Source organism: Quercus robur, chromosome 11 (genome assembly GCF_932294415.1).
Source record: "Quercus robur chromosome 11, dhQueRobu3.1, whole genome shotgun sequence".
In the NCBI taxonomy this organism is placed as follows: Eukaryota; Viridiplantae; Streptophyta; class Magnoliopsida; order Fagales; family Fagaceae; genus Quercus; species Quercus robur.
In genome coordinates, this window is record NC_065544.1 from 938,234 (window position 1) to 959,553 (window position 21,320).

General features: G+C 35.3%; 2 protein-coding genes across 2 annotated transcripts; one reads left to right on the top strand and one right to left on the bottom strand.

Annotated features, from left to right (window-relative positions):
• The first annotated feature begins 4,124 nt into the window (after positions 1 to 4,124).
• Positions 4,125 to 9,380, top strand: LOC126705663 (uncharacterized). The gene is made up of 15 exons (XM_050404774.1): positions 4,125 to 4,523; positions 4,775 to 5,041; positions 5,157 to 5,281; positions 5,381 to 5,597; positions 5,866 to 5,991; positions 6,098 to 6,354; positions 6,435 to 6,542; positions 6,808 to 6,949; positions 7,047 to 7,212; positions 7,559 to 7,716; positions 7,930 to 8,253; positions 8,426 to 8,500; positions 8,711 to 8,780; positions 8,899 to 9,056; positions 9,177 to 9,380. The coding sequence occupies exons 1-15, from the start codon at positions 4,233 to 4,235 to the stop codon at positions 9,318 to 9,320; spliced, it is 2,628 nt and encodes an 875-aa protein (XP_050260731.1). The 5' UTR covers positions 4,125 to 4,232; the 3' UTR covers positions 9,321 to 9,380.
• A 1,622-nt stretch (positions 9,381 to 11,002) lies between these two features.
• LOC126705703 (protein FIP1) lies at positions 11,003 to 21,288 on the bottom strand. Its single transcript, XM_050404857.1, has 14 exons — positions 21,098 to 21,288; positions 20,753 to 20,844; positions 20,562 to 20,666; positions 19,910 to 19,959; positions 19,055 to 19,121; positions 18,746 to 18,818; positions 15,727 to 15,782; positions 15,079 to 15,175; positions 14,853 to 14,937; positions 14,609 to 14,671; positions 13,518 to 13,577; positions 12,521 to 12,613; positions 11,500 to 11,562; positions 11,003 to 11,422 (listed from the first exon to the last, which is right to left on the bottom strand). Exons 1-14 carry the CDS (start codon positions 21,160 to 21,162, stop codon positions 11,306 to 11,308), a joined length of 1,086 nt encoding a protein of 361 aa, XP_050260814.1. The 5' UTR covers positions 21,163 to 21,288; the 3' UTR covers positions 11,003 to 11,305.
• Between the last annotated feature and the right edge of the window lie 32 nt (positions 21,289 to 21,320).

Below are 21,320 nucleotides of genomic sequence, written 5' to 3' on the forward strand. Positions count from 1 at the left end.
GAGGAAGAGTGGAGAACTAAGTAGGAGAGAGAAGAGAAAATATAATTAAAAACTAAGTAAAAAAATAGTATGGTGCTACAATACCCTTCAACCATTTTTTTTTTTTTTTTTGACATTTGACACATTTGATGTATGTGGTCTTTTGGTATTTTGTGTTCTAAATGCCAAAAATTTATCATTTAGCACACTTGATGCTAATGTTCTAACTAGGTGTTAGATTGTTTTGGTATTGAAATTCAAAACTCAACATTGACTCAAAGAAGACCAATGGTTTCAATTGTATTTTTAAGCTTAAATAAGAAACAAAGCCTAATGCACAAATAATAAAAAACTTTATTATTTATTTAACATTAAGTGAAGATTGTAATAGCATGGATTTAATGATGAGTTAAAACAAAGTAAGGTGTATTGGGTAGTGAGATAAATAGCATGTATATCCAACATCGAAGAAAAGTAAATAAATTAAGTAGCATGTGTTTAATGGTAAAGTATTGGTGAAGTCATGTACATCTAGTGGTGAAAATAATAATAAAGTAACTTGCATTCAATGGTTAAGTACTCATAAATTTGAAGGTAGAGGAACAATGACTTATCTTGAGTTAGAGATGATAATAGTTTATAAATTTGTCAAAAAGATATTAGTAAAAATGACACACAAGTCCAGTCATGAACGCTTGGCAGCAAAATGAGACAAGTCTATACATCCAACGGTATGATGAAGCATGAATACATCTACCCTAAAAAAATGTATTAAACATCCTGACTTGAGTATTCCAAGAATTTGGGTTCAACAAAAGTAATCTTGGCCACTCAAACATAATCTTTAACCCTTTAAAAAAAATATATATATATATATATATATATTTATATATATATATATATATATATATATAAATGCCCCCCAAATAACATCAATAAAAATTAACCCAAATAATAACAAAAATAGCCTAAACAACAACAAGACTAGGCCAACCAACAACAAATGAACAAAATTTTCAACCAAAAGACCATTTAAAAACAAAAATTAAAAATCCCTAGTCTTTAAAATTCATAACTTGTTCAACTCATTCTATAAAAATAATGTCTAATTTTGTTTTTCCTAAAAAATGATACCAAGTGAGATACTATGGCCAAGAGTTTTCCTCAACGACACTTGTAGCTAGCCGTTCGGCTTGTAGTTGTAGTAAGTATCATATGTTTCTCTCTCTCTCTCTCTCTCTCTCTCTCTCTCTCTCTCTCTCTATATATATATATATATATATATATATATTAGTATCTCAAATCCTCTCTCACTTTATTACTTTCATCTTAGCATTCTCAATTTTCACTTTATCTCTCTTTAGTCCCTTTTTGCCTTTTCATTTCATCAGTAGAAGGAAAGGGTATAATTTAAGTTCCTTTTTTATTATATTTTGTATAATTTAAGTTTTTTAATAACTACCCTAGAAAAAAATTCCTAAAGTCACCATTGGATTCAATAGTAAAAGGCTAATATTAAGATATGGGTCATGATCCCACCCCATGCCGTGGAGACGTCATGGGCCATGACCCTGTGACATCCTAAACTTAATCACCGTGGACTTTTAGGCTCAGACCCTCAATTTATTTGTATTCTAGATTGAGCTTCTCCCTCAATGGGAGGTCCAAGAAGTGGCTTACCTTTACTGATATAATAGAAATGTTATTTTAGCCTTTAATTTCCCTTCTTTTGGCCCAGTCGAGGTTACAATCACGCAGCCGCGCCCTTTCCTTGAGATCCAAATAGGATCTCTTTGTTCCCGAGGCTGGTGTTTCCCTACTTCACTCATGTTTCTCTCCCCAATTTTTCCAATCCCTAATCCCTATACCTCTTTTTCTATTTATAGCCTCCCCTTAGTAGGGTTGTCATGATGAAGGGATTTTCCCATGTCAGTGGGTCCCTCTACCCCATATTCTTGATTAGATGGGACCCACTACCTACTACTAATGTGACTTCCTGGTAACTTGTGCCTAATGCCGGTTACTACTAGGTGAGTGGATTCTCCTAAGGCATTATCCCTAGTTCGCAGCAAACTCTTGGGGCATTTAGGCCGAAGATTCGATAGGCCCCTCTCGATCCGGCCCGTGGGCTAGGACAGGCCAAGCACATTGTTGCATGGGCCTACATTTCAGGACTGGGTTGACATACTTGGTCCATACAACCCCAATCCAAAAATATATGGATTCTTGGAAAGAAAGCTTGATCCACCTAGTTAATTAAAATTTGGACATTTTTGGGCTTAAAGAGATTTAACCCCAAACCCATTCTTTCTTTCTTGTATGAGATAATGTTGATGTGGCGTGGGTTGTCAATAAAATTGTGACACATGACATGAAAAAATGTTCTCAATAACTTTACAAGCCTATAAATGTGGGAAGCCCTTTCTCCTAAAGGAAAAGCCACGAAACCAACTCCGAGAAAATTCACTATTATATACTCCTAATATTTTGTGGAATGTGGATTTTTGGGTGATGGAAGATATACTAAGTATGGATGAATATATGGTCTTAGGAAGAGAAATTTTCCTCACTAGTGAACACGCAAAACCCTAGTCGAAGGCATTTAAGGAGCATTAATACTAATTTAACTGGTACAAATGTGAAAAAAAAAATCACTTTCCCAAATCAAGCTGATTATGATGGAAAATTTGGTCAATTAGGTTGTATGCCTTGCATTAACCAAGAGCAGATGCAAGGATGGCAAAAATTTCTTGCCCTCCTTGACCTTGTTTTGCCCCAATCCTATGCAAAAATTTCCACAGTTTTGATAAGGAGATAGGGTGGGGGACAGGTTTTGGTTGCCTTGCCTCACCCAAAAAAAAATAAAAATAGTATATATTGTACATATTCAATTACCATTCCCAAAATTCATGCTTTTCTCTCTCATAAAGCTTTTAAGATTTCCTCTCTTGTTTTTGTTTCATCTCTGCCTCATTTATATTTTAGCTAACTTATATGTGATGACGAAATATCTCAAAACCCATCTTAGAACTAACTTGTCTTTCATAGGTTTTTCTTACCCAAATTGGGGATATGGGGTGATGAGGATAGGGCACCCTTGGCATTCATCCCATAAATTGGGCCCCGAGGGAGCAAGTTGCCCCGAAACATGTTGTTTCCCTCTCAGTAGTGAGCAGTGATGAAGAGCTGGCCTTGGCCATTCAAAGGAACGGGTTGGGCTCTGGTTTTGTTGAACACCATTGGGCTGATAAGGAATTTGAATTTTAATGTTCCCTTCATTTAATCAACCCATTTAGTTTTTATTATGCATCAAAATATCACAAGCTTTAGGGTATTTCTTCTCTTAAAATTAGGGATGGCAATTTTTTCCCGCCCCGCTTAACCCGCCCCTCCCCGCTTCGCCCTCTGCGAGTTTTCCCTGCCCCGCAAAGGTGGTGGGGTGGGGATGGGGCAAGAGGATGGGTTTAAACTTTTTAGACCAACCTCGCCCCGCCCGTCCCCATCCCCTCCCCGCCCCGTGTTGCTAAGAGTTATAATTGTAAATTTTTCATACCTTAAAACCCTACTATTTAAATAACCATATCAGTATTAGCTTATTTTATTCTACCCAATGTGGTTCTTTGTCTTTATTTTGTTATGTGTTATACTATGAGATTTTTTTTTTATTTTTTTTTAATTTTAAATATGATTGTTTTGTTAAATACTTGGATATATTATTTAATTTTTTCTAAAAATTGATTTGATTTGATGGGATAAATTTAGTTGTAATTTTAAGTATATTTTTATTAATGAAATAGGTTTCATTAAAAAAATTGTACTAGTTGTAGAGCAAATTAACAAAAAGTAGAGTTTTACGAGGTGGGGCGGGGCTTCGCGGGGTCCCAAGGGGTGGGGATGGGGTGAGAAAGTTTTTCCTGCCATACGGGACGGGATGAAAATGAGGCAAGACAAAACTATACAAGGCGAAAACGAAGACCCCATCCTTCGGCCCGCCCCGCCCCGCCCCGCCCTGCCCTGCCCTGCCCTGCCCTGTTGCCATCCTACTTGAAATCATGATTAACGCCCTAATAATATAATTCACGCAAATGTGAATGCTTGGGTCTTTTTATTCATATTCATAATAAGCCTATTACTGTAGTCTGTAGTGAAGCGAGTGAAAAGGGCAAGGCCACCTTCTTCTTCTTCTTCTTCTTCTTCTTCTACTTGTAGTTGTAGACGTTCCTAGAGACTGAAAGTGGCCAATAGTGTTTGCAATGGTTGGGGATGGGGATGGGGGCAAGAGAATAACGAGGTACTCGGACTTCGTGAAAGTTCACGGGCTGTTACTAACGGCGTCAGGGCTACCTCAGTCGCTGCACTTCCAGCTGTTCCAGAAGCTCACCTCGGAGACCTTTGACGGCGGAGCCCACTTCGCAATCGAGCCCACTTCAGATGGCCGTCAAAGGCGTCTCCTACTCACCTCCTCCGACTTCATGCCTAAGGAATCCCAAGTGTTTCTCGTCGACCATGCCTGGACTTTTCGCCTCTCCGATGCCTACAAACAGGTGCCTCACTCTCTACTTTGAAACACCATTCTCTCTCTCTCTCTCTCTCTCTTTTTAATTTGTTTTTGCAAACTCTGATTGAAATTTATTATGTTTTCAATTGGGTATTTGTAAGTCACTATCTTTTGCTCACTGACAAAGTCATTACTATCTTTTGCAATTTCAATTAAATTGACAGTTTGGAATGAAATTGAACTTCCGCACATTTTTCATGTACCAAAGTAAGAGTTTTTTTTTTCTTTTTTAAACAGTTGCAGGAGGTTTCAGGATTGGCTGAGAGGATGGCTGCTTTGATGTGTGTCGATATTGATTTGAATTCCAATGCTGAAGAGGCTGAGGAAGTTGTTGATGGAATTTCACATCAAAATGGTACCAAATTGAGCGTTTTTGAAGCAATGGAATGTGAAATTCATGGTGCAAAAGAGAATGGAGATGGTGCAGTCAGGTGGCTGGAGCTTGAGGAGCTTGACATTGATGATGACACGTTCTTGTCCCTTGATTTATCTAGTAGATTTCCGGTGTGACGATCTTTTTAACTTTTACAGGCTACATGTTATTTGAGAAATTTTCATAATATTAGCAGATGTGGCGTTGTTTGAATTTTGGGTGTCTATATGTTTTGCTATGCGTTAGGGTTTACTTGCACTTAGCTTGTGTGGGAACAAGCTTGAGAATGTGGAAATAATTGCTCGGGAAGTTACTAAATTCGAACAGCTAAGGGCTCTTTGGTTGAACAATAACCCAGTTGTTAAAAATTGGTATGTGGCCCTAATACTTGGAAAATTGTTACTGTTATGCACTTGTGCTTTAACTGAGTGGTTTTATATTAAGAGCGGACTGATGTATTCTTTTTCCAGTGATAGTCAGCTGGAGAATAGAGTTCTTCAAGGACTGCCAAGACTTGAAATTTACAACTCGCGTTTCACCGCTAAATTTGGTGCTTGGGCATTGGGTTTCTGTGGAGGAGTGTATGGAAAGGATAATCCAGGCAGTATCCATGAGGGTGACCATCAATTGGAGAGTGTTTCCTCTCTTGACCTTTCAAATAGATGTATTCACAATTTGATCAGTAAGGTTCGGGCGGTACTTCCTTCGCATGATTCTTCTTTGTTTATATGCTTTATTTTATCAGCAACTATTATGATGATAAAAAATTTGAAATCTAGAATGTTGGAATGGGGTTGCCTTGTACTTACTTCACTGACATAATTTTGATATTTCCATACCAATTTGAAGAAAAAGGGACTGAGTTTGATTTTTGGATGTACAATTTTGTGTGATTGGTTAGTCTGATGGAGTGGTCATTGCTGATCTTTTCCTAATTCCCCTTTGTCTTTTTCAGGCTTTTTCACCTGTTGAGTTGCCTTCTCTATCATACTTGAATATTCGGGGGAATCCTTTGGAACAGAATTCTGTTGCTGTCTTGTTGGAAGTCCTGAAGGAATTTCCCTGCTTACGGTCTTTGGAGGTAGTATTGTTTGATATAGCTACAATCCTATATATGCAGAGATGATTCTGTTGAAGGCAACATTGGAAAAATTTTGTGGTTCTATAGAAATTAAATTGTTTTGCAGGTGGATATTCCTGGGCCCCTTGGGGAAAGTGCCATAGATATTCTTGAATCTCTTCCTAAGCTTTCTGAACTGAATGGTGTCAATGCATCAAAAATATTAGATACTGGCAAGCATGTGATTGATTCAGTGCTTCAGCCGCGTCTTCCTGAATGGACTGCTGAGGAGCCTGTTACTGATCGCATTATAAGTGCTATGTGGCTATATTTGATGACATATAGGCTTGCAGATGAGGAAAAGATTGATGAAACCTCTGTATGGTATGCATTTAAGGATTGATGAACTTTTCTTATTGGGATAATTCGAAGTGATGATTCTTTGTTTCTGATTTCTTTTTTAGGTATGTGATGGATGAACTAGGTTCAGCATTGCGGCATAATGATGAACCAAATTTCAGGGTGGCTCCTTTTCTCTTCATGCCAGAGGGGAATCTGTCATCAGCTGTGAGGTTGTCTTTTTATCCTTCATTTTAATTTTCTGCTTTGTTGCAGAGACTATTTTTCTCATTTGTAGATGAACTTTGTAATTTCTCTCCACATGATTTTTCATGCGTGATTTATGTAAACACCTATATGATCCTTATGCACTTCGTGCATATAAATGCATGTGGAGACATCATATGCATTTTGTTTGATGCAGCTTTTCCTTTGTTGTAAATCCAATGGTACTAGCTGAATTATTGACAATTATAATTCCTGGTTATCTTTTTTCAGCTTTTCTATATTATGGCCAACCCAGAATGTTCAAAAAGGAGATGAATGCACTCGCGATTTTCTTTTTGGTATTGGGGAGGACAAACAACGTTCTGCCAGACTTTCAGCTTGGTTCCATACGCCGCAGAATTATTTTATAAAAGTATTGTCTCCGATTTCTATCTTAAATTGTGATTCACTGTTTTTATTCATTCAAACTGTGTCTTCTTGCCTAGTCTTACATGACATTAATCCTTCAGGAGTATGAGAAGCACTGTCAGAAGTTGCAATCGAAAAGTTTGATTTCTCCATCTGTACAGTCTTCTACCACTAGAAGTATACATCATACTGATGGGTCTCCTTTACGTGTGTACACTGATTTACCTCAAGTAGAAGAGTTTTTGACACGTTCGGAGTTTGTTATCAGTATGTGTTGTGTTTCATTGCTTTCAACTCCTTTATGTTATGACTTCATTTAATCAATTTATATTCTTTCATAGTTGTGTTTAGTATGTAACATCTCAATAGTGTTTTTCTGTTAAGTTATGAGATATGCATCTGCAAATATTATTAGGAATACGATAAGTATTGCCAGTTTAGTAGCAGTTATCTGCATCCTCTACTACACTGATAAGCAAAACTTAGGTGTATTTTTTGGTGTGTCAGCTTTGGTTGACAACAATTTATTTCATATTTGTTGTTTTGATGGTTTTTTTCAATTATGGTTTTTTCTTTTCTGAAAGTTTTCTTTTATGATTTGTTTTGCTTACAGTATCTGAACCAAAGGATGCTGATATTGTATGGACAAGTACCCAGGTAGATGAGGATATGAAAAAGGCTGCTGGAATAACAGATCAGCAATATATAAACCAATTTCCTTTCGAGGCTTGTCTTGTCATGAAACATCATTTGGCAGAGACTGTTCATAAGGTTAGGAAAAGCTCACTTTGCATGTGAATGCTAGCGTCAATACTCTTTCAATGAACTGACCTTTGCCTGTCAGCAGTTTTAAATTAAATTGCCTACTTCTCCATGTAACTATGGCATTATGGCATGCTTGGATAATCAAGTCAAAGACAAAAACAAGGCTTGTTTTTTCTCTGCAAGAAGATCATTAACTTCGGATCTTTTTTGTTCTAACAGGCCTATGGATCTCCTGAATGGTTGCAGCCTACTTATAATCTTGAAACTCATCTATCTCAACTTATTGGTGACTATTATGTACGCAATAGAGATGGGCTTGACAATCTGTGGATCTTAAAACCTTGGAATATGGCACGAACCATTGATACAACTGTAACTGATAATTTATCCTGCATCATCCGTCATATGGAGACTGGTCCTAAAATATGCCAAAAGTATATTGAACACCCTGCTTTGTTCAATGGGAAGAAGTTTGATCTCCGTTACATAGTATTAGTTCGGAGTATAAACCCTCTAGAAATATTCCTTTCCGACGTTTTCTGGGTATGCTCATTCTTCGTTGGTGTACTACTTCCTAGATGCTTATGTGATATGAACCTGTCGTCTTTACTATCTAAAGATTAATGAAGAACAACATTTTGCATGTGAGTATCTTGGATATTGTCTTCATTTAAGATTTCCATATTAAGATTGTTCTTTCATTTTTGGTTTTCAGGTTAGATTGGCGAACAACCAATATTCTTTAGACAAGCACAGTTTTTTCGAATATGAGACCCACTTTACTGTCATGGTATGTTCTATGCATGATGGTTGAGTATCACTATATAAATTTTCTAGTTAGCACGCAGTTATGGACTACCTCCCCCCCACCCCAAAGGTTTTAACCCGAAGTTTGTGTAAATAAAACCAGACAAATTTTGACATTTTATTTAAAAATTTAAGTTTTCGTGCATTAAAGTAAGTTTTAAGTTTTGTTGCATGATCAATTTATGGCCTACAGAATTATCGTGGGAGGTTTAGTCACAAGAATACACCAGAGTTTGTGACAGAGTTTGAACAGGAACATCAAGGTATGAGGGCTTGCTCATTTGAAATTGTGCTTGCCTTCCCAAGGGAATGGTCATTTGAGAACTTCTAAAAAATCATCACCTTTCTCATAACTCATGAAAATTCCTGTTTTTGTTGTAGTTAAATGGTCGGAGATCCATCTGCGAGTGAGAACAATGATTCGATCAGTCTTCGAGGCTGCTGCTGCAGTACATCCAGATATGCACAGTCCGAAATCAAGGGCTATTTATGGTGTGGATGTCATGCTTGATACCTCTTTCCAGCCAAAGTTACTGGAGGTATGTACCTGAAAGTCTGAATGCCAGCTTCGTCTTAGTATCAATTATTGTGTTCTTTTGGGTTGTTTCTATCCAATGCACTTGGCAAAATGATGAAGAGTTATGTTGTTTGTTGTGTAGGTGACTTATTGTCCCGACTGTACGAGAGCATGTAAGTATGATACCGAAGCTCTAGTTGGAGGAGAAATCAAAGGTCGTGATTTCTTTAATGATGTGTTTGGCTGTCTCTTTCTGAATGAAACTACTCATGTCAGCCCCTTGTAATTTGAATTATAGCTAATAATCTTTTTGTAACGGTCTATTTCCCATTTCTGCTTGCTATCATCATGGTTTTTTTTTTAGATAGGCTATGATTGAAAGCTATTGAGTCAATTCCATGATTAAAAAAAAAAAAAAAAAAAAAAAAAAAATTATAAGAACAAGATAACAACTGGTTTCTATGCTGTATGGGTGGGATTAGAACTCAAGTATTTTATTAACAGTTGAACTAATTGAAATTTTACTATGAGACAACAAAATTTAGAATTCCATAATTTTCAATGTACTTTTTGGCATTGGGACTTTAATGTGGGTTGGATATGCACATTGTTAAAATTAGCTAAATCTATTTCCTATTAGAGCATTTTCATCTTTATTGATTTTAGCATAAAAGAACCTACTTTTTTAAATAAATTTTTTATTTTATTTTACACAACAATTTTCAAAACATCTCACATCATATTATCTATTTTATATTACATTTTATTAAAATATTATATTTTTATCAAATTTTTTATTACTTTTTTTTAATCATCTCTTCGTGTATGAGTAAAGAAGTATTAAAAAAAATTTGCATGTGAATAGCAACCATGTATATTTACTTGGTTATTATAGCAACAATGTAAATTTATACACTTTTAATTAATTAATGTGGGTGAATTTTTGGGCTTGAATGTGCAAGTTTAACACCTTATGCAATCCACACACAAATATAAGTGCTCTAAACATCATGAGTGATAAAAGGGATTGGATGTAACATGCTTTCTAACATTCCATTTTAGGTGATTTGAATGGAAACACTTCATTTAGAAGTTCATTAAGGAATGGAATAGAATGTAATAAGTAAATTATAAAAGAATGAAAAGGAACGAAAAGAAACATGATGTATTTAAGTAATGGGGAAGAAATGTAATAAAATTAAGCGATATTGTTTGAATGTTTTGAAATAAAAGAATAAAAATAAATGGAAAGTAAGTAATCTTGTTTTAGAGGGAGAGTAATGAAACTATTTTATGACAATATTACTATTGAACCCTTATTTTAAAATAAATTGCCAAATATGTAGGGGTATTTTGTGAGTTTTAATAAAATTTCTTTTAAGCCTAATTTTGTTCCCTTTGATTCATCCAAATTTTGAGGAAAATGAAAATTTGACATTTTGAGGGAAATAGAGAGAAATATGTAATGTTCCATCAATTTCATTTCCTTTTACTTAAATTTCCAAATAAGAGAATGGTTTTTCAATTCCTATTAAAACTCCCAAACAAGGGAATAGAATAAATATTTCTAAATGATTCATTTCATCCCACTTCCTTCAATTTCTTATAAATTTGTAGGGGTTGAAAAGCTAGTATAAGAAGGAAAGTAATTCCCTCCGATTAACTCTCAAAAAAGGGTTAATTCCCCCCACCCAAAAAAAAAGAATAAAAAATAAAAAATAAAAAGAGAAGGAGAAACCTCTCAAATGAGAGAATGGCAAGACTATATATATATATTCTTTTCTTTCTTTTCCATTATTCATATTCTCCTCCCAGTTGTAACTGACTGAAATTGAAAGTGTTGGCTAGGAAAATCAGGGATCAAATTATACCATTTTGTTGAAATTAAAAGGAAAATAAAATAGAGAGACCTTATGGGTGCATAATATGAGACGAGTATTTATGAATCCTCCATGGCCATGGGACAACTGAAATGAATCATTATGGACTCTTTATATCAAGAACAAAATGGGAGGATTTTTTCCACCACCTATATAGGTGGCTGCCGCGAATATATTTTCTTCTCCTATCAGAGTAAGGGAAAAAAAAGGGCAATCTATAAACAAATTTATATACAATCAACCATCACTTGTCAATGCTGAGTTCTTTTAACGCTTCTTCTTCTTCTTCTTCTTCTTCTTCTTCTCTCTCTCTCTCTCTCTCTCTCTCTCTCTCTCTCTCAATTTAACCTAGCAGAGGAATGGAACTGAGAAACATTCAACACAAGTGTGACTATGCTCCACGGTGTTCAGTAGGTTCTGCTGATGTATTTGATTGATTTGTGAGTGTTGAAACCTTCTTCTGCAATTCAAGATTTGACATTCGCTCGACCTCCAATGCTCGTTCAAGCTTTAAAAAATCAAAATTTGAGACTCTATTAGCCAAATGTTCTGCATACACCAAATAGTTAAACGAATTGACAATACCTTTGCTGCTCGGGTACTCCATTCTCCTAAAATAGCTCTTAGTCTTTCATTCTCTTCTACATACTGTTCAGTACCCCCAGAAATATAAAGAACATTAAAAAAAATCAACAAAAGCTTAAAAGCATGTCAATCTTTTTTTTGATAGATAATAAGAGTTTTATTGATGAAAAAGAACAATGTGTTTACGATTGTAAACACACTGCCCTTGAAACAGATACAGTCAAATCATAAGGAAAGACTAATAGAGTTACGGAAATCAGACAAGGCACTACAATACGTAAGCCCCCAAATATGAGACCACTCAAACAAAGTCCTAACAAGCAAGGCCTTCAACTTATCTATAGAACTCTCAACGTCCTCAAAAGTTCGGGTATTGCGTTCCTTCCATACTAACCACATAAGGCAAGCTGGTACCAAATTCCAAACCTTTGAAGAGTAAGTTCCCAACCAATTCCTCCAAGCAAAAAGAAGAGAAACAATAGTGTCCGGCATCACCCACTGAACCCCAAACATACTAAGGACCTCACTCCACAAAGCAGATGCAAACTTACAATGGATCAAAAGGTGATCCACAGTCTCCTCATCACACCTACATAAACAACACCAGTTGACAAGGGGCAAGGTCTTCTTAACTAGATTATCAATAGTAAGAATCCCACCCCTAGCAGCAGTCCATAAAAAGAAAGAGACCCTTTTAGGTACCTTTACACACCAAATGCTCTGCCAAGGGAAAGAAACAGAAGGGGCTTTCAATAAAGCAATATAAAAGAATCGCACATCAAAAACACCATTACGATTCAATTGCCAGATCAAAATGTCCTCCCCCTCCCCACTAGGAATCCTGGCAGAAACATGCCCATAGAAAGAATAAAACCTCCTCAAAAGCATGTCAATCTTACTAGCTGGAGATGCTAAACATGATACAAATATATTGATATAATAAAGAGTTTCCAGGTCTTCAATAATTATAATACATATACATAATACTAACATGACATGGAGCTAACATGTTAGTACCTACCTGATTGTTTGTAGCACGAACACTCTGAATCTCAGAGTCCCTCTCTGCTATCAAAGACCGAGCAAGCCTTAGCTCAGATTGCAGTTGATTCACCTACAATGTGAGTCCCTTTCAGTATCCAGTTTAATAACGCAGTAGATTGTTGTCAAATGCTATATTCAATTTCCTAAATAAAAGAATAGTGTGAATGGATGAACAAATTACGTCCCAGTGTCTAGGGGCAGAGAAAAAGTTTCAATTGTATTTAAGGTCATTGACTAATAAGTTTTAGTATGTATACTTCTGTTTAACTTAACTCAAAAGTGAGATTACATCATTTGACACTAACAATTACATTAGCCCCAAAGACATTACCAAATACGTAGGGATTTCATCATGTCACTTCCTCCCACAAGAATATGGAGGTGAAGTTGTGAGTTCAAAACTCATAGATGTGTGTAACTTACCAAAATAAAAACAGGGATCCCATCTCAGTCATCTTTGGACTAGAAAGAAGAATGTATAAATCTCTATTTTTCTGCTGCAATTTTACCTCTCCAAGGGTCATTCTTTTGTTGTTTATATGATGCCATAGGTCATTGTATCTGAAGTAGAAAGGACTACCCATTTAACTACGAATTTGAAAACGTAAAACTTCTCCCTTATAATAAATGTTGATATGCCTGTGTACTTCACATAGTAATTGGCATAATCTACCTTTATTATATATCACAAAATAATGTGCCTTTCTTTTTTCCTCTTTTCTTTTTCCTGGATAGAAACAATAAATTCTTTCAAACACGCATCGCAAAATGTGAACACAATATTAGGCTTGTTACTTATCAAAAAACACAAGAGTACAAAATTAACACGCACATTATCTGTTTCATTTTCAAATGGATAACAGCAGTAAACAGTGTTCATGCAATGTTAAAATCAAAAGCAACATGAGGGATTGACATTTGGAGAAGTGTAACATACTAACATGAACAAGTGAGGAAAATCAACCAGGTATTACCTCAGCAGTAAGTGTCCGTAATTCTTGATCACGAGCTGCTAACATGTGGGCGAGATCAACCTGTACATGGAGGCATTAGTAAATGATTTTCTGACTATTCCTCAACTAAGTAAAACTTAGGTACAATTCCTTAAGGCTTTGTTTGGTTTGAGGGAATAGGAGAGAAGGGAAGAGAAATGACTCATTATCCTTTGTTTGGTTAGAAGGAAATAAAGGGGGAAGAAATGGATTCCATGGGCCCCACCAATTTTTTATTTTTTAATTTCCCCTCAAATCTTTAAAATTACTCTATACCCTTGGAAAATTTTGAATTTTTTGTGAAATTACTTTTATGTCCTCATAATTAATTATTAATTTATAAGGATAAAATGGTAAAATGATCTTTTATTATTATTTTCTTATTCCCTCTCCTTATTCTCTTTTCTTCTCTTCCCCTTCCACCCAACCAAACATAGTGTTAAGTGTTGTATCTTAGATTCCCCAATTAAATTCGATCACATGATTATATTGACCAATGCGGTACAAACAATGTTATGGACCACGTTGTTGAATTCAATTAGGGAACCTAAGGTACAACACCAAGGAAATTATATCTAAGTTTTGTCCTTCTTAAAAACTTTTAGTGAAAAATTGAACATAGACGTACTGGATGGACTCCAAAAGAAATCATACAATTATTATTACATTTCACTTCAAATATTTCATCAAATCCTTCAATTAGATGTGACTGTTTGCCATAACTTTTTGGCTCATGTAAAACTTTTTAAAACCCTACTTTTTCTAGGTAGCCCAGCCAATAAACCAATGAAATAAGCTCTCCCTAACAAGCATGAACCGGCCATCAGAATTCATGTCTTTTACAAAATGTTCTCTAATACACCACCTGTATCTTACAAGCCATTGCACATATGAATATGGAGTTAACAAGACTCCCATAATCACATCACATTCTTTTCAGAGTCTTCAAGGATCTAAAATTGACCATCACCATCTACTATCATGTGGATAGAACTTTCATTGAGGAAACAAAGACATTCAGATTGCTCTTATTTGACAGAATAAGGGAAAATCATCTCCAGGATGACAAATACCTGGGGTGTGCTTCCATCATTAGACCGTTCATATTTACTTAAGCACTCTTGCAATCGCAGAATCTGCATGAGCACATTTTTCTCTGAAATTAGTAACAATATTGTACATACATATTTTGTGTGTGTGTGTTACTATGTGGAATCCATTACGCGGGAGCAGTTAATGCTGACATAATGAACTGTTGGATATGAAATGCAGTGCAATAGGAGCAACACCAATTGTAAATTTCAGATCATCATATACCTCCTCACTCAAGAAATGAAGATTTTCACGCTGATATTGCAACAAAGCCATTTGCTCATCAGAGAGTCGACCACCTTCATGATATCTGTTGCACCAAAATTTGCCATATGGCATCACGTATTGCGTTATATATAATCCAACTACTAGATATGCATGAGTGTGAGTGTGGGAGTGTGTGTGTTGAATATGGATAGTGGAATAAAAAAAATTAACAATCCATGATTACCTCAAACCTTCCAAAGAACTTGATGGTTGAAGTGGAGAATATAATGACTTTAAAACATCAGGTTGAGAATTCAATGAATTGTATTGGTGTACATAACCTGCAAACACCAAAATACACATTGAAAAGAGTTAAAGGAACCTATAACCTCTAATGCAAAATGAGTTTAGAACTTCACATTCAGCAAAATAGAACACCACGATATGCAAAATTGTTTCATAACAAAAGCATAAGGGATAGCAGAAAAAAGGAATCCTAATATTCTCTGAAGAAAATGCTTTTCTCTTGGACAAAACAGAAACCGCAGTTGGAATGAAACAAAACATAAATTAGGTCATGTTTATCTTTTTCTTTTTTTGTATGTGAGCTCTAGTTCAAACAGTATCTCATCCCCTTGTTAGAGCAAGGTGAAGTGTGGGTTCAAAACTCATTGGGCGTGTGTGATTTTTTTACCTATTGGAGAGACCCAGCAAAAAAAACAGCCAACCAAACCAACCAACCTTATGAGGTTATCTTGTATTGGTCTTAGTATAATATGGATATAGTACACACACACACACACACACACAAACCCCTTAATAAAGACAGGATTCAATCACAAGCCTCTAGTATGTCAAATCCTTTAAATGTCAATAGGATGTAAGAACTCACCAATATAGACACTCATAAAAGATCCAGCACATATTGCTTCGATTACCATAATAATCCTGCAGATTTATGGGTAACCAAGTTTTGTCAGCAACACATAGCTTGCCACAGTCACAATCAATATTTAATCATAAACTAAACAAGAATACAATTTCGAGAAGTAGCATTCACATTAAACATATATAACTACAAGCTACCAACAGATAGGATGGTAAGTTGACAATAATCCATTGTGTCAAGAAATAACAATCAATATTTAAGTGTTAAAAGTCAATAATGCAAAATTAGAAAGAGATAAATCTCAATATGTATTCAACACTTTATGGGTGTACCCAAAATTTGTCAATAACTTAATGTAAAAATTTTACCATATACTCATTGGTTACAAGTACTAGATATACCTTGAAGCATAGTTGTCAAAACGTGAATCATATCATGAATCGATTTTTAATCAGGCCCTCTTAGGGAAATGGCTTTGGAGGTATGGTCATGAAATCTCTCATCTGTGGCGTAGGGTCATAGCCATGAAATACGGGGAGGGAAAAGGGGGTTGGTGCACTAGAGCTTGTAGTAGGGCTCATGGTTGTGGGTTATGGCGGAGTATTAGTGAAGGGTGGGAAACTTTTGCTAATCATTCTCTGTTGTGGTGGGGGATGGATCTCGTACTCTTTTTTGGCATGATAAATGGACTGGGGATGTCCCTCTTAAAAGTCTTTATCCTCAATTATTTCTGTGTTCAGCTAATAAGGAGGCTTGTATTTCTGATGTGTTAAGCCCTTCAGTGGGTGATAATGACAGAGTGTGGAGTTTAAGATTTCAGAGGGATTTCAATGATTGGGAGTTGGCGGCCTCCTATTCTCTTCTTCTTTTCATCCAAACCCGAATCCCTAGGGTGGAGGGTGTGATAGGCTTTGTTGGGATCTTAATGGCAGTGGGAAGTTTGATGCTCGATCTTTCTATCATAAGATTCGTAATGCAGCTCACTCCACCTTCCCTTGGAAGGGTATTTGGAAAGTTAAGGTTCCTAAAAGGGTGGCTTTTTTTATGTGGACAGCGGCTCATGGTCAAATTCTAACATTGGATAACCTTATGCTTCGTGGGCGCCCTATGGTGAATCGATGTTATTTGTGCTGTTGTGATGCGGAATCTGTGGATCACTTGTTACTTTCTTGTCCGATAACTCATTCTTTGTGGATGCATATGCTTCGGTTGTTTGGGATCGCTTGGGTCATGCCAGGTTCAGTTGAGGACTTATTATTCTGTTGGTTTCATTGGCTTGGGAAGCATAGTTCTGATATATGGGATTTGGTCCCAGGCTGTTTAATGTGGACTATTTGGTCTGAACGGAATCGGCGGGCCTTTGAGGATGAGGAGAAAACGATGGTTCAGTTATTTGAGTTTTGCCAGAGGACCCTCTTCGATTGGTCTCATTGTTGGGGTTTCTCGGATTGTTCTACCCTTACGGATTTTATTTCTTCTATTAGAATAGATTAGGGGCTGCTTTTTGTCTTGCTGTTTTGTTTTTCCATTGTTCACTACCGTGAACTCTTTTTGTTTCTCTTACTTTTCTTTTCTAATAATATTCTCTTCTTACTTATCAAAAAAAAAAAATAATTTTTTTGTATCATGTATCGTATCGTATCATGTATCGTAAGATATACAAACACTTAATAAAATTTATAAAAAATTATAAATATACATATATAAAGGGTATATTTATTATAAATTTTGAATATATTCAACTAATGACTAATTTATTCATCACTTATGTAATAATATTTAACAAGCTAACTAAATAAATCAAACTAGCATGTGTTTATAACATATGCATTCAAATTTCTTAAATTCAAAAGTGATAATATATTACAAATGACCCAAAAATAATAATTTATTTTCATCATGTTCATCAAATTGCCTAATCAACCCCATCTAAGTCAATGCTATCATCATGTTTATAATTTTGCAAACTTATTTCTTCATTAAAATTTGTCATTAACATTTACCATCTCTTCTTGTTCTTTTTATTTTAATAATATTTTTATAAAATTTTTTTGGCATTCTAGTTTCTTGGACTTATAACAATAATAATAAAAATAAAAAATTTATATTGTCAATTAATATTTTATTCGTAGTATATAAAATAAATTTATAAATATTAAAGTGAAGGGTAAGTGTGTACTATGTAGTCTAATTGTAGGAGAGAGAGCAAAAAAAACTTATGAATATGTTATTTTGGTAGGGTAAACAAAGTAAACTAATAATTTTTTGTTAAAAACAAGTCTAATAACTTGTTAGATTCAAATAAAAGTACAAATTTTAACAAAAGATCTCATTTTAAAGCATTTGCCATGTATCGTACGATTTTACAATACAATACGATTCATAGGATATGCACATTGTATCATATGATTCATAAGCACTTACGATACGCCGATATGATACAGAACTTTTTACACGCAATACGATACATATCGCGTATCATACGATACTGACAACTATGCCTTGAAGATTTACAAAAGTATGTTCATTTATTAATATATCCTCACCAGATTGTATTATATACTTTTCTAAAAATTGCCATACCAATGTATCTGTACTGTAAATCTGCACTCATGCTTCCTACCATTAAAGTTCAAACCTATGAATAGTTCCTTAAGCTTTTTATAAACAAATTAAACATATCTAGATCAGGAATCTGAACATTTATGGCAACAACAAAAAAGATTCTGGACGGTGAAAAAGTCTTTTTAGTCAAACAAAACTCCTTTAGGTTAATTCACTTACAATAGAGTTCAAAGTAAAAGATTGATCTCTTCCTTTGTTGATTCACTTTGTAGTTTGTATTATAATTTGAGAAAAAAAAATTCACATTCAAGATCATCTAAATTTAAGAGTTATTGTTTATAGTCCAAAAAGGAAAATTCTTGCAATTTTTTTTTTGCCCTTTTATCTCAACTTTATTACATGAAGCAATATATCTTGCAGATAAATGTTATTCGGCACCATTAGATAGTATGTGTACCTTAGTATTGTTGAGATGGAAAGAATATAGATGTGGGGTTTCCATACCATGATTAGTAGCATTGCAGCAGTTCCTACCATTGAACCAAAATATTTGAAACAAGTCCAATAATAACAACAATAATTGCAAAGATAAAATCCCAACAACTATGATCTAGTTACATGAATTCTTGCTCTCTAGTTAACTTCAGTGAGAACCATATATATTCTTTCAGATTCCAAAGAAACCAAAAATAGAAAAGGGGGGGGGGGGGGGGGGGGGTTGTGGGGGGGTGGTTGAGGACAGGAAAAAAAATTCATGCTTACATACCATATGCAGTGATGGCAAAAGGTAAGCGAACAATATGCTTCAATTTCTGGCTGAAACTATAATAACCCTACCAGACAAGAAAAATGTCACGATTTAAAATAAATAACAAATAACATATCAAAATATATGAATTAACATCCCAATACCATTCAACTAAATAGAATTATTATTGCATCTTAATAGCTAAATCCTCTAGTCTGGACAGTGCTTAGATTCATACCCAGCACAGGGACTCATGGACTATTTTTATTGGTAAATTATACATGCAAATGAGTATTAAACCCACGACCTCACCCTCCATCCCATTATTATGAGAGGAGGAAGTGACATTTGGACTAAGCTCATTAACTAGGGACATGGCCTTAAGAATAAACAAAACCAATATAATCCATGGTATCAATTCAAAAGGAAATTCTATTCTCAATTGGGCAGTAAGTGAATTTTCAATAATTATTATGGGGTCCACAGGAAAACTCTTTTTTGCTGTTGGGATAGAGGTTGGCCTTGGTGCAGTGGTAAATTCCTTCCACCAAAAGCAACAAACTGTGGGTTCAAGCCTAGGAATCAGCCTCTCTGGGGAGAAAAAAATGGGGGTAAGGCAGTCCAATCACCTCTCCCAAACCCCGCAAAAAGCGAGAATATTATGCACCAGGTATAACCTTTAAGTTATCTTTAGGAACAGCTTTCCATGTCTACTCAGAATATACTTCCACAAACCAGAAGACCAGCAGAATTCTGTGTCTGTGTCTGTGTCTTGAGGGGTTGTGAGAAAGAGCATCTTCATCACATAGGTAGAGAGAGAGAGAGAGAGAGCAGAAAATAGACAGTTAACTATGTAACTGATATATATATTACCTGCAAGCGTATTTTATGGACTTGATAAACCAGATATTGTTGAAATATGCCTGCAACATTGAGATATCTTCATTAGTGGATTGACTCCCTACATTGGCAGCATGCTTACTCTATTTGAGATGAGGTACAAACAACAGTAGAACTCAAAAAAGAACTAATTGTATACAACAAAGTTGGAATGGAGGACAATCAATCACCAAAGACCATACACACACAGATGTATAATTGATAAGTTACACACGCTCCATGGGTCTTGAACTCAATACCTGATTCTTTATCTCATTATTATAGAAGGATGATGAACCATTTGAGCTAGAACTCATTGACATCAAGCACCAAAAGAATAAAAATAAAATTATCCAAGAACTACATGTCCTAGTATAATAGTATATCATGTTCCCATGATTCAGTTTCACAAAATAACAGAATCTAAAACACACACTAAACCTTCAATGGGATAATTAAACAACAACAACAAAAGGCCTACATAAGTAGGTATGCTCTATGTATGGTGCATCTCCAAAGCCATGTAAGATTTCAATCAATACTATAAAAAATAAAAATGCAACAAAGTCATTACATACAAAATGTAATTTCAGAGATAAATAAGATTGTAAAATCAGATAAGATAAGAGCTACTGGATTCAAAAACCTGTGACTAGTAAAAGAGCAACATTGCAGCTGCAAAGCAACGGCGCAATCAAGTATTGTATAGGATGAAAAATCCATGGAGCTCCCACGGCCAACACGACAAAAGCTGCCTAAAATTGACCCGACCCAACATTATTAGTCAGGTCAGCAAAAACATTACATAAACAATGCAATTAAAGCCAAAGTTTGTACTTGCCAAACAAAAACAGTAGAAAACACTCCCAAATATGCTTCTGGACTTGCGGTCACCGAATAAAGGAGCCTCGTGAAGTATATCTAGAAACCTAAAATGACAACAAACCATTGAAATTGAAACCATCAGCATCAGCATCTGAATCTGAATCCACCATTGCAAAGTTTTTGACTAATTATCTAGGAAAAACTTTCTTGACAGCCAAACGCAACTTAAGTCAGTGGTAATAAATTATGAATCTCGATAATTATAGTAAACGGCAGCAAATTATAGTAGGAATGTTGCTAAAACGAAATGAAACGAAACGAAACGAAGTAGTTGGATCAAGGACAGAGAAGACTTACAGGGCGTTGTCTTGGTGTGATGTTGAGGGTAAAGAAGAAGCGTGTCTCTCTCTTTCTGTGGCCATGTCTATGTCTATGTGAGTGAGATTTGAATCGATGTCATGCGCTCTGCGTCATTTCGGTTTTGAATTGTCAGAGAAAGACAGATCTTGCTCTTGTTCTTGTAAGCTCGACCGAACCCCTTCTTCTTCTTTTTTTCTTTTTAATTATTATTATTATTTTT